We start from the raw sequence: 12352 nt of genomic DNA, 5'->3' as shown, positions 1-12352 counted from the left end.
CAGATCACCTTTCGGCGTCTCATGAGCGTTTATGGCTTCTCCATCGACGCCTCGGCCATCCATCCTTTGCTACGCTTTATCGTTTATTTCTAAAACTTTTCCAAGGCCACTCGGTGGACCGCTTTGTTTGTGATGCTTGTCGAATTGCTAAACATCATCATACTACGTATCCTATTTCTTCTTCCCATTTGACGACTCCTTTTGCTCTCGTTCACACCGACGTGTGGGGACCCTCCCCTGTTCATAGCACGTCCGGTGCTCGGTGGTTATGTATATTCATTGATGACGCTACTCGCTTCACGTGGGCCTATCTCTTGAAAAATAAATCAGAGATCTCCCTTGTTATTTCTCAGTTCTACTCTCTCATTCAAACTCAATTCTGCACTTCTATTCGTCGCTTCCGCTCCGACAATGTCCGAGACTATGTCAATTCCACGTTAAGTACTTTCTTCCAAGATAAAGGCATCATCCATGAAACCACATGTCCTTACACCCCCCAGCAAAATGGAGTTGCAGAACAAAAATTTCGTCACATTTTTGAAATGGCTCGGAGCCTCTTATTTCACTTGCATGTGCTAAAGTATTTTTGGGCTGAAGCTATCCTAACTGCCATTCATCTTCTCAACCGTCTTCCGTCTCGCGTACTTAACTACTCTACTCCCATTGATTGTCTCCAGCATTCCTTCCCCAACATTTCTCTCCGAACCAATCTTACCCCTTGTGTCTTTGGGTGTGTTTGCTTTGCTTCTAACCACCATCTTGGTCGTGACAAGCTTGATCCTCGGGCCATCCAATGTGTCTTCGTCGGCTATTCTTCTACTCAAAAGGGTTATCGATGTTATCATCCACCCTCCCGTCGATTTATTGTCACCGAGGATGCTACCTTTGACGAATTCACTCCGTATTATCCCTCTTCTTCTCCACCTTCTCCTTCTTTACCACCTCAATCAGATCCCCTTGAATTTCTTATTCTTCCTAACTCATCTCCCTCGTCAACCAGTCCCACGTCCTTCCTTGCATGTTCCTCTCGAAGAGCCTCCATCTGATATTCCCACGAACACCTTGTCCTCTGATCCTCTGCCTGCACCAATCCCAAATCCACCTGTCCTTACTAAAGATCCATCCTCTGCTTCATCGAACCCTCCTGCAGAGTCCCCATCGGATCCCTCTATCCCACTATGTTGTGCCCCTTTACCTATACGCCGTTGCGCGCCAGAAAAACGCTATGGTATCACTCTTGCTCGTCGCAAGCCTCGTGTTCCTCCTACCCTTGAAGTTCCCTCATCCTCCTCATCCACTCCTCTTGAAAATCCTTCATTAGCACTTGTGTCTTGCCCTCATCCTTCTCCATTGTATCCATTAGCCGCATCCATCTCATCTCATCGTCTTTCCCCATCCTACCACGCTCTTCTCACCTCCCTTGACACTATCTCCCTTCCAAAGACGGTGGACGTAGCCCTCTCTCTTCCTCATTGGCGTCGGGCAATGGAGGAGGAGCTACAAGCACTTGCCCTAAATGACACATGGGATCTGGTTCCACTATCGCCGGGCAAGCACTTGGTTGGCAGTCGTTGGGTTTATGTTGTAAAGCACAATTCCGACTGCTCTATTGAAAGGCACAAGGCACGTGTTGTGGCGCAAGGGTTCACCCAACAGTATGGCATTTATTATCAGGAAACATTTGTTCATGTGGCCAAGAAGAACTCTGTCCGGATTCTCTTGGCTCTTGCCGTCGATCGGGGCTGGATATTGCAGCAATATGATTGATGCGAAACGCCGACGGCCGGGATCGAGCGGCGCGTTTCACGTCACAGGAAGTGATGATGCAGTGTATGAGGGGATATCCAAAATAATGCACGATGAACAAGTGATATAAGAGTTCAAGAGACAATGACGTAGATCGGGACGATCACCCGGTAAGAATGATCCAAGGATCAAACTCCCAATGACCCTCGGAATCTACTAGACGTCTAGACGAGAGGGGCGTCTGATGGCCCTGGTAAGTTCGAAATTTAAAAATCAAATGACAAACCGTTTAACTCAAGAAAAGTCCTGCTCTCGTCAACGGTGGCTATTCCTATTCCAATGTCACTTGAAGAATTGCGGCAGAGGACGCGATAGTGGACGCATTTACATGGAACAGGTAATAAGACCGTTAAGGACGGAGAGGAGACGAGCTGACCTGATAAACACTTAGTCAATGGCGCCCCAAGTTGCGGCGTAGCGGAGGGCTCGAGACGAGATATGGTCTGCCGCGTCCGTGCGAGCTTGGTGCATGTCGCAGCAGAAGGAGTCAAGGCGAGACGGTCCAAGGGCAGCCGGCGCGACGGACCACCGGTGTCGGGACACGGGAATTCGCAACCCCGAGAAGGACAGAGGGGCGCAGCGCTGTGGGACTGAGCGTGGCGCGGTCGCGGCCACGACGCGGGCGTGGTCCTGCGGCGCGATCGCGGCCTGCGGGCGGACGCGCCGCGATGCAATCGCGAGGCTGCGGCGCGATCGTGTCCTCGCGGTGATGCCGCGGTGCCACGAGCGCGCGCCTTGCAGGGGAAATGCGGACGCGCGCGTGGCGTGCGTTAGCGCGTCGCGGCAGCGACTTGGGGCGGAATGCGATCGCGGGGAAGGGGGCGGCGCGCGCGCGCTTGGCGTGGGATTTGCGGGCTGGCAGAGACAAGGATGTCGGACGGGTCGAAGGAAGGCTGGGCGATGAGGGTTCAAGGCAATGGTTGGGCGGAGGGTGAAAGAAAGGCGAGCAAGAAGGGGAGGTTCAAGAAGAGGGGGACGAGCGAGAAGAAGGATGGGAGGGAAAGCGATCAAGAAGATGCGGAAGGAGTGGAGTGGTGGGGCGATTATGACCAAGAAAGGAGTGATGGATATTCAAGAACGGTAGAGGATTGTGTATGGAGACCAAGAACAAAGATGATGGAGAGGAGGGTTCAAGAAACGATGAGAGAAGATCAAGAAAGGGTCGCAGCTCAAGAAACAAAGGGGAAAATGGTGGGGAAACGATCAAGGACGAGGGGAGAAGACGATCGGGATGGTAGGATGAGGAGGGTGACGGTGAAGGTGGGAAATCAAGAACCTGGCGGAGGAGTTCTTGACGGAGTCGCGGGCGTTCCTCCTCGCTGGAGGCTGATGTCCCGATGCCGCAGTGCGCCGTTGCTGTCGCGAACCTCGAGGATGCCCAGAGTGATCTTGATGGGAACCCTCTCAACTCTTGACTTGACGACTTCTTGAAAATCTTGAACGTGCCAGAGTGATCTCGATGGCACGGTTGAACACGTCCCGCCCGGAGTGATCTCGACGGACAAGACGTGGGCTCTACCCTCTCCGGAGTGATCTCGACGAAGAGACGGGGCTAGCCAAACCCCCTACTCTACAGCTAGATAAGGGGGAAGATCTCTGAAAATACTTTTCAATTTCAAAAACTTCCAAGTAGTCCCTTGGGCATGCCCTCCCCTTATATAGGGAGGAGGGGTGCCAAGGAGACGTGGGGAGAGGTTGAACCGTCATGAGACGTGGTTCGACCTCTCCTTACAAAATCAAAATACAATCTTAAAATGAAAATAAAGACGAGGGTGGGCCCTACGATACTGGCCCAATCCATAATTCGAAATGCAAAGAAAATACACATAGAAAAAACATAAATTGTTCGAACCTACCCGGAGTACTTAAACCCCGGGTTGCGGAAATCGGCACGAGCTGTCCGACGTGGCTGCTGGCGAGTCGTCGTCGGTCGTCCGGCTGATGTCGTCGTCGTCATCAGGTCGTCGTCGGCACGATGGTCCTCCATCAATGATGTCAAGAATGCTTTTCTTCATGGTGATTTGACTGAGGAGATCTATATGGCCTTACCTCCTGGATATGCCTCCTTAGTGCCGTCTACTCTGAGTTCAGTTGTTTGTCGCTTGAAGAAAGCGTTGTACGGTTTGAAGCAATCTCCTTGTGCTTGGTTTGGCCGTTTCACAATGGCCATGAAGAACCGGGGATACCGTCAGTGTAATGGAGATCACATGCTTTTCTGCTGTCATTCCACGTCCGGGGGAGTGGCTATTCTTCTCGTGTACGTGGATGACATTATCATCACGGGTGATGATACGGAGTCCATTACTCAGCTGGCTATGTATCTGTCGTCAGAGTTTGCCATACGTCATCTTGGCCCATTACGATATTTTCTTGGTATTGAGGTGGCTTATTCTTCGAGTGGGATTTTCATCTGTCAGCGGAAGTATACAGTCGATTTTCTTTGCGAGCTGGGAAAGGAAGACTCCAAGCCTATTTCGACACCGATTGATGTGAGTCATCGACTTGGTGCGGATGAGAATGAAGATCCGGCTGAGCCCGGACAATATCGAAGACTTGTGGGCAAACTGCTCTATCTCACCCACACCCGTCCCGACATTGCATATGCAGTGGGTGTTCTAAGTCAGTTTATGCAGAACCCTTGAATGAGTCATCTTCATGCTGCCTATCGCCTCCTCCGTTTCTTGAAGGGCACTATTGGCCGTGGATTAATGTTTCGTCGTCACAGTGGTCTGCGTCTAGAAGTCTACACTGATGTCGATTATGCAGGATCTGTGGTTGATTATCGGTCGACTTCTGGGTACTGCACCTTCTTGGGAGGCAATCTTATTACTTGGAGGAGTAAGAAACAGAAAGTGGTCTCTCGATCAAGTGCTGAAGCGGAGTTCCGTGCCCTTGCGCATGGTCTTTGTGAAGCACTTTGGATTACCCAACTGCTTCGTGACCTAAGGTGTCCGGTTTCTTCCCCTGTTCAGCTGTTCTGTGACAACAAATCGGCTATCAGCATTGCTCATGATCCCGTCCAGCATGATCGTACAAAACACATTGAGATTGATCGACATTTCATTAAAGAGAAGCTTGAGTCGGGAAATTTCTGCACGCCATATGTTCCGTCAGCTGAACAGCTTGCAGTCATCTTCACCAAAGGGCTTCATGCCCCTCGGTTTGAGGAGCTCTGTTCCAAGCTGGGTGTGGAAAACATCCACGCTCCAGCTTGAGGGGGAGTGTTGACATTATTGTCTCCTTTCCTTTCTGTCTTCTTTCTATTATTAGCCCCTTTCTATTATTAGCCCATTAAGGGCCCTTTCTATTATTAGCCCATTAGGGCTCCCTATAAAACCCCTTGTAATCTCTTTGTTTGTGTATCAAGAATTGTTCTTTCTTCTTGTCTTCAATATTTACACTGAAACCAAAATCTTTATCCTGAGATTATTGAAGATATCCTGCTCACCCAAAGGGTTGGGAAGTTTGCTGTTCGAAGTGGAATAAACAGCCAGACAAAAATGTTCGTGTTTGTGTTCGTGTTTGGTTCGTTCGTGAAGAAACTGCTGTTTAACTTTAGTATGCGACCACAACTACTAATCCATCTGTGTACTCCAAGAAATAGTTTTTGTCACAATGTACATCTGTTTCTCAGCAGATATAGAAATGGGTACTCAAGAGGCCCATCTATATACTGTGAGGCGACGTCTAATCAGTATCATATTAATAAGAAATTATTTATGTAATACAAAAAAAGCTTAGATATCTGGTTCATTTTAACAAGAAAGTATAACCTGTATGGGATATCAACTTAATCTGCATTCTAAGATATGAATCCTAAAAAATTATAACCATTAAGTAAACGATAAAAAAAGAAACAAATGCATTCAAAAATTCTCTGAGAAATAATATCTTAACGTGCTTCGGAATAAAATCAACCGCTGGCGTAAGGGGTAAATATTTAAGATGACAATTAGTGGCGTATGCAAGTGTCTTTTCGCTCTCTCTTTCTCTCTCTCTCTCTCTCTCTCGCGATCCCTCTCTAACTCTATTATCTGGCTTTTCTGTCTGTCGCGTCACTTGCCCATCTGTTCCTACTCCCAGTGTCCCTCTTTCTCTCTCTTCCTCCCCAGTCCCCACCAATCGTCTAGTTTCCCCACCTTCCCTGACGTGGCCCCATTCGGCTTCTTATCTGGGCCCCGCGTGTCAACTACTAAACTAGGGTGGACGTTGAGTTCTTTAATTGAATGCGTGGCCCTCTAAATATGGATGATTATCTGGTTCTAAGTTCACATCCACGTCACCAATTCTGCGGGTAAATAGACGATCATTCGACGAGAAAAATTGAGAAATAAGTTTTTTAGCAACAAATGCTCTAAAGGAAAACCTTTGGCTCATCCTGGTGGGCTACGTCTTTTATTTACATAAAGTGGAGAATGGTCAAAGAGAATAGATAAGAAGACAAAATTTCTCTCGCAAGAACGGTTTGCTCTGGTGGAACCCGGGAAAGATGGACAATTTGAGACACGGTTACGTCGAAGGAGAGCGTTTGTATGGACGATAACGATGGAGGAAACTGTGTTTTATGTGATTATCATGGATAGATGAAAGATACTAATCGAATTAGAATCATTTCTCTGTCTTCTTCAGTTCTTGTGCGAATGGTTCCCACCGAGAATCATTCTACTGTCGCAACCGCAGGTATGGACTGAGTTCGAAAGTTTCTTTTGTAAAATAAGAAACTAGAGCATCGAGTAGGTGCGTGGAATAAAGGATACTACAGCGTAAAACTATCGAGAGTATTATCGGAAAGAATCTTTTGCAAGGGGTAGTGAAATAGATAGCTACCGAAAGGAGCATTTCCCAAATGCAGTTTGATCTCCGCAAGAGGCGTTCATTGTCAAGGAGCTGGAACAAGTAAAGCAGATTAAACTCAAGCATCCGAAATATAAAAATGACCGCGGGGAAAACTGTGCCCGGGTCAGAAATTACTCTCAGGAAGAACCGTTCTTGGTCGTGAAACAGAGCAGCATCGGACATCGTGCCTTTCGAATTTCTTCTCGGTTAATCAACGGGAAGAACTATATTGATTGACAGGCTCATGGACGCACCCTTCGTCTTGCTCAAAGCGACACCAAGTAACTGATCGCAGCGGACGAAACAGATGGTGTGCCTATGTGTACTATGTTCCCGGCGGTTTTCGCGAGATAGTTACAGCGACCGTAAGTATTAGATTAGCTTTGAACGAGGGCCTTTCATTTGCGCTTTTGAGGGGGGAGTTACGTCTTTCGCCCGAATGTGCGGAGTTTCACAGTCTATGTGCGACAACTTAGGAAATCAAAATGTTGGGTGTGAGTTGAAGCGCAACTTAGGGTGGAATGAGAATAGAATGCGAAGGTGCAAACAGTCGTGAAACTCTAAAGAGGTTATTTACGGAAAGATTGAAAAACTCTCTGGACAGGGGCAGATGCTCGGATAATTTAAGCTTTGCCGTCAAAGTCCCGCCTTGATTGGCCAGCGGATAAGCTGATGGGCTGTGGATGTCTCCCTCAAGGGTTCGCGACGGAACATCGGTTTCGGGATGAGAGACTCAAACTATAATGTCCAGTCTCGCCACCGTGACGTCCTAACCGGGTAGGGGAACTAGGCACGAGCTTGGACGAGCAGCGCGGAGGGAAATGAAACATCTTTGAGGTTTTGTGATGCGCAGAGAGGTAGATAAAGTAACTTTTACGAAGGGGCAAACCCGCGGATGTCTGCGTGAGCCGTAGAGTTTGAGGGGACAGGTCCATTGCCGTAGAGTTCGGAGCAGTCGCAGAGCGTGACGGCTGGGCCTCTTAGCATCCAAGGATGTTGGGCTTGCCGCAAGCGCCGAGCACCAAGTTAATGCTGTCGGGGATGTTGACGCTGAGCTTGATGCCCAGGAGATTTGCGGTGGCTACGGCGCAGAGGCACTGACCAGATGCCTGAGGAGTAAGGTACTTGATCAGTCCACGGCAGGCAGATGTGACGAAGGGAGTGATCCCGTCGCACTTGACGATGCTGAGTGCAACGCCACAAGCCGTCGCGGCGGCGATGTCACCGGTGCATCCCAGCACATTGGTGAGCAGTTGTCCAGATGCGACCGTGAAGAAAACAATGTTGAAGAGCAGGAAGGCCTCGGCGAGGTTAGTCTTGGACGCCATGGCAGCAGAAAATGGAGTCGACAGCTTGGGGGCTGGAATGTCTCGGAGAAATATGTAAGCACGGGTGAGTTGGGAATGACTCTGCGCTGCTATATATAGCGAGCGACGAGGGGAGAAGGCAAGGATCATGGCCGAGTCATCCGATCCCCCTACGAATTAATGCGCGAAGATACCTATGGAAGTTGGCGGGTGTGGCCATCGGCCCGGACAGTGGACGTGGGGTTTCCTTATTTTTGTCCATGTGTTGTTTTTCTATGCCAAAGGCGCGTGTGGCTCCTCATGCAGCACACAGCCAACCGCGGGAGTTTAAGGAGGAATATGTGCTGCTGCCGGCGGCAAGCGTTGCTATCGGTCCCCCCATCAGCGGGTTGCCATGGCAGTATATCCCAGACGGCTAAGGGCTAGGGTCAGGGTGACCACATGCCCACGCTGGTGTGGAAGACTACGATAGTTTAGAAAATCCATATTTAAATCAAGTTTGTTCCCTCGAAGTAACAGAGGGCACCGGGGAGAGGTGACAGTCAAAGTGTGGGGGGTCGAAACTCAGGGTAATCATGGTTGAGATGCGAGGACGCGCTGTAACAGTGACTCTTTTGTGTAGCGGACTGTTATATTTTGTGTAGCGCTGTAACAGTGGACGTGGGGTTTCCTTATTCCTGATGCAGCACACAGCCACCCGTGGGAGTTTAAGGAGGAATATCTGCTGCTGCCGGCGGCAAGCGTTGCTATCGGTCCCCCCGTACGCGGGTTGCCATGGCAATATATCTCTCTCTATCTTTCTATCTCGCTCTCTCTCTCGCTATTGCTTTCTCTCTCTCTCGCGCGCTCTTTCTCTCGATCTCGTTCTCTCTCTCTCTTTCTCGCTCTCTCTCTCTCTATCTCTTCTGCTCTCTTTATCTCTTCTTCTCTCTCGCTCTCTCTCTCTGTACCTCTTCTTCTCTCTCGCTCTCTCTCTCTCTCTCCCTCTCTCTATCTGTCCATTCTTGCGTTCGTCTCTCTTTCTCTCGTATCTGGTACATCCGTATACCCTCTCTCTCATGTCTCGTCCTCTTCTTTCCTCCCTGTTTTGCTCTCTAATCATGCTCATCGCTTCCGCGATCATTTCTCTCTTTTTTTTCGTCTCCCCTCCTTCACGCTTTCGGGCGCTCCCCCTCCGTCTTCCCACCTTGGTCTCTTTCTATCTCTGTCTTCTCACGCTCTCCCCCTCTCTTCCCTTCTCTCTACCCGTTTGCGTGTCTCTGACCCTCGCTCAATACCTCTCTCTATTCCCTTTCATATTCACTGCCCACTTCAGTAGGATATGCGTCATTCATTCGTCTCGTCCCCCCCTATGTCTGTCTGTCTGTCTGTCTCTCAATTTAGCTCTCTCTCTCTCTCTCTCAATTTAGCTCTCTCTCTCTCTCTCTCTCTCTCTCTCTCTCTCTCTCTCCGTTTCCCTCTCCCTCTCTGTCTCTGTCTCTCTCTCCGTCTCTCTTTCTCTCTCGTATTTTGTATTCTCGTCTCTTACGCTTTCGTATTACTTAGCGCCGCCTCACGACCAACTTTTCGGACTTTCAGATCTCGTCTCCGCGGCTCTCTTTCTCTCTCTCTCACTCCGACTTTTGGTCCCCCTGTCCTTCAATCTTTATTTCTATCCTCCCCGTTATCTTCTTCTCTCTCTTACTAGTTAGCTTTCCCTCGACATCTCTCGCTTATCTCTCTTTTATCGTCTCCTTCTCCGGTGTGCTCGCCTTTTCTACCCCTTTCTCTCTCTTTAGAGCTCTCTCTGGCTCTCGCTCTCTTCATTTCCAATGTTTTTTCTCTGGTCGTTCTCTCTCTACTCGGCTCTCTCGTCTGACTTTTTTCACCCTATAATAGTTTGACTCTCACGGTCCTCCGTCTCCCTTTCATAGTTTCTCTCTCCAACGTCTCCGTCTGCTGTCTCTCTCTCTCTCTAGGTCTTTCTACTTTTCGTCCCCCGCTTTCTCTCTCTCGCTCATATCTCTCTCTCTCTCGGTCTTTTTTGTTAATAACCAAGAGGGAGACTGAGGAATAGGAGCAGTTAGAGAAGAGGAGCGAGAGTAGAAGAGAAGCAGCGAGAGGAGAAGATCTGAACACACCAGGATAGGTGATTAAGGATCGTTGTTATTCCACACTTTTTACATTGGTGAGGTTTAACATATATATATATATATATGATACCGTATAGTAGATATTTTAGTTTGATTTATATCCGTTGAAATCTGTTATAACGGCTATAAGTGTTTGAATAATGAGCCGTTGATCACGATCTAATCCTATCCGTTATAACAGATACAGGTGCACTGATCGTGACCGTTGGTTCACGATCTAATCCTGTCCGTTATAACGGATACAGGTGCACTGATCGTGACCGTTGGTCCACGATCTAATCCTGTCCGTTATAACGGATACAGGCGCATTGATCGTGACCGTTGGTCCATTCCTATCTACGATTTAATCCTATCTTCTATCTTTCATCGTAATCTATGTTTTGATCCTATATTTAATCCTAGCCTCTATGTCTCTAGCGAGTATAACGTCTTTATTGATTATTACTATCTAATCTTGATTACGTCCCTATCGCTGGCTGCTGACTGTAGCGAGTTTCAAGACTCCTCAACATTTTTTTCGTCTCTCTCTCTCCTCTCTCTCTCCTCTCCTTCTCTCCTCTCTCTCTCCTCTCTCTCTCCTCTCTCTCTCTTTCTATGTCTGTCTGTCTCCCTCTCTCTCTCTCTTTCTCTGTCTGTCTCCCTCTCTCTCCTCTCTCTCTCCTCTCTCCCTCTTTCTCTGTCTATCTGTCTCCCTCTCTCTCTCTCTTTCTCTGTCTCTCTCTCTCTCTCTCCCCCTTAGTCTTCCCATTTCTGGTCGTCTCTATTTCTCCTCTTTTACTCTCACCATATCTTTACCTGTTTGCGTGTGTATGACCTCTTCTAAAATCTATCTCTTTTTTGATTAATTTTTTATTCTATTTTATTTGGATATGCCTCATTATTTGTATCGTTCCCCCATGTCTATCTCTGTCTCTCTCTCTCTCTCTATCTATCTATCTCTCTTGTATATTTTTTCATTTTTTCCTCTCACGCTTTATCTTGTATCTCTCTTGTATATTTCTCGGAATGAACTAAAGGTCTTTCTCATGAACAAGAAAGGGGAAGAAGTGGGAACATGAGATGGCGTGATAGAGATCGTTGTAATTTCATAAAGAAAGCTGTATTAGAATTGTTAGGTATTTATCCTTTTAGCTAATAGTGTTTATATTGTTAGTTTTTTTAACTTAATCATAGCCATTATAACAAGACACAGTGGTTATGTTAAGAAGAATTTTGTGCGTTAGATCATCAACTGCCAATGTTTAATCCTCCCCGCCAGATCTTTACCTGTCTATATTTAATCTTAGCCATCTATCTTTGATCCTATATTACATACTAGCCAATAATTTCTCATAATGAATATAGGGTACGTCTCCCAATTTTACGAGCAGATATGGTTAAGAGTCTGATACGGATGATGAGCTGTGTGCCGTCGTAGGGTCGAGTTTCCAACTTCGTTAATACCCTCCGTCAAGCTCAATGTTGTTGACTCGAAGACGTTTAGCTTGTCCCTTAGCATGAGAAATCTTGATAAGGGTAGCGGCTTGGTCAACGTGTCTGCAAGTTGCTCTTCACTCTTTATAAACCCGATGTGAATGTTCTTTCTGGCCACTTGCTCCGCACAAAGTGAAAATCAATTTCGATATGTTTTGTTATGGCATGGAATACTGGGTTTGCCGCAAGATAAGTTGCGCCAATGTTGTCGCACCATAATACTGGATGGCTTGCTGGAGTTAGCTGAATCTCTTTCATAAGTGATCATATCCAATGAATTTCTCATGCCCAGTTGGCTAACGCTTTGCACTCTGCTTCTGTACTTGAACGAGCAACTGTGGGTTGCTTCTTAGGGCTCCAAGAGACAAGACAGCACACAACTCATCATCCGTATAGGACTCTTAACAAGATTAGCTAGTAAAATTGGGACACGCGCCCTATAATCATTATGAGAAAAGTGGCTAGGATTTAATATAGGATCAAAATAGATGGCTAGGATTAAATATAGATAGGTAATGATTGGCGAACAGTATTAAACATAGACAGTTGATGATCTAACAGACAGAGTTCTTCTTAACATAACTGTTGTGTCTTGTTATTACGGCTATGATTAAGTTAGAGAAACTAACTATATTAACACTAAAAGCTATTAGGATGAATACCAACAAATTATAATACAGCTTTCTTTATGGAGTTACAACGATCTCTATCTCACCATCTCTTGTGTTCTCTTCTTCTACTCCTCTTCTTCCCCTTTCTTGTTCTTGAGAAAAATATTTAGTTCTTTCATGGTATTAG

At 47.2% G+C, this 12352-nt stretch overlaps 1 protein-coding gene across 1 annotated transcript; it reads right to left on the bottom strand.

Annotated features, from left to right (window-relative positions):
* Positions 1–7622: 7622 nt before the first annotated feature.
* On the bottom strand, positions 7623–8099 carry LOC144716348 (uncharacterized). The gene has a single exon (XM_078591467.1). The coding sequence runs from the start codon at positions 8097–8099 to the stop codon at positions 7623–7625; it is 477 nt and encodes a 158-aa protein (XP_078447593.1).
* Between the last annotated feature and the right edge of the window lie 4253 nt (positions 8100–12352).

Source organism: Wolffia australiana, chromosome 20 (assembly GCF_029677425.1).
Source record: "Wolffia australiana isolate 7733 chromosome 20, ASM2967742v1".
NCBI classification, from domain to species: Eukaryota; Viridiplantae; Streptophyta; class Magnoliopsida; order Alismatales; family Araceae; genus Wolffia; species Wolffia australiana.
The sequence above is the reverse complement of the archived record's forward strand: the minus strand, read 5'-3'. Positions and strand labels throughout refer to the sequence as shown.

Coding starts and splice junctions, on each gene's coding strand:
- LOC144716348 (XM_078591467.1), bottom strand. CDS start 8,099: ATGATCCTTGCCTTCTCCCCTCGTCGCTCGCTATATATAGCAGCGCAG.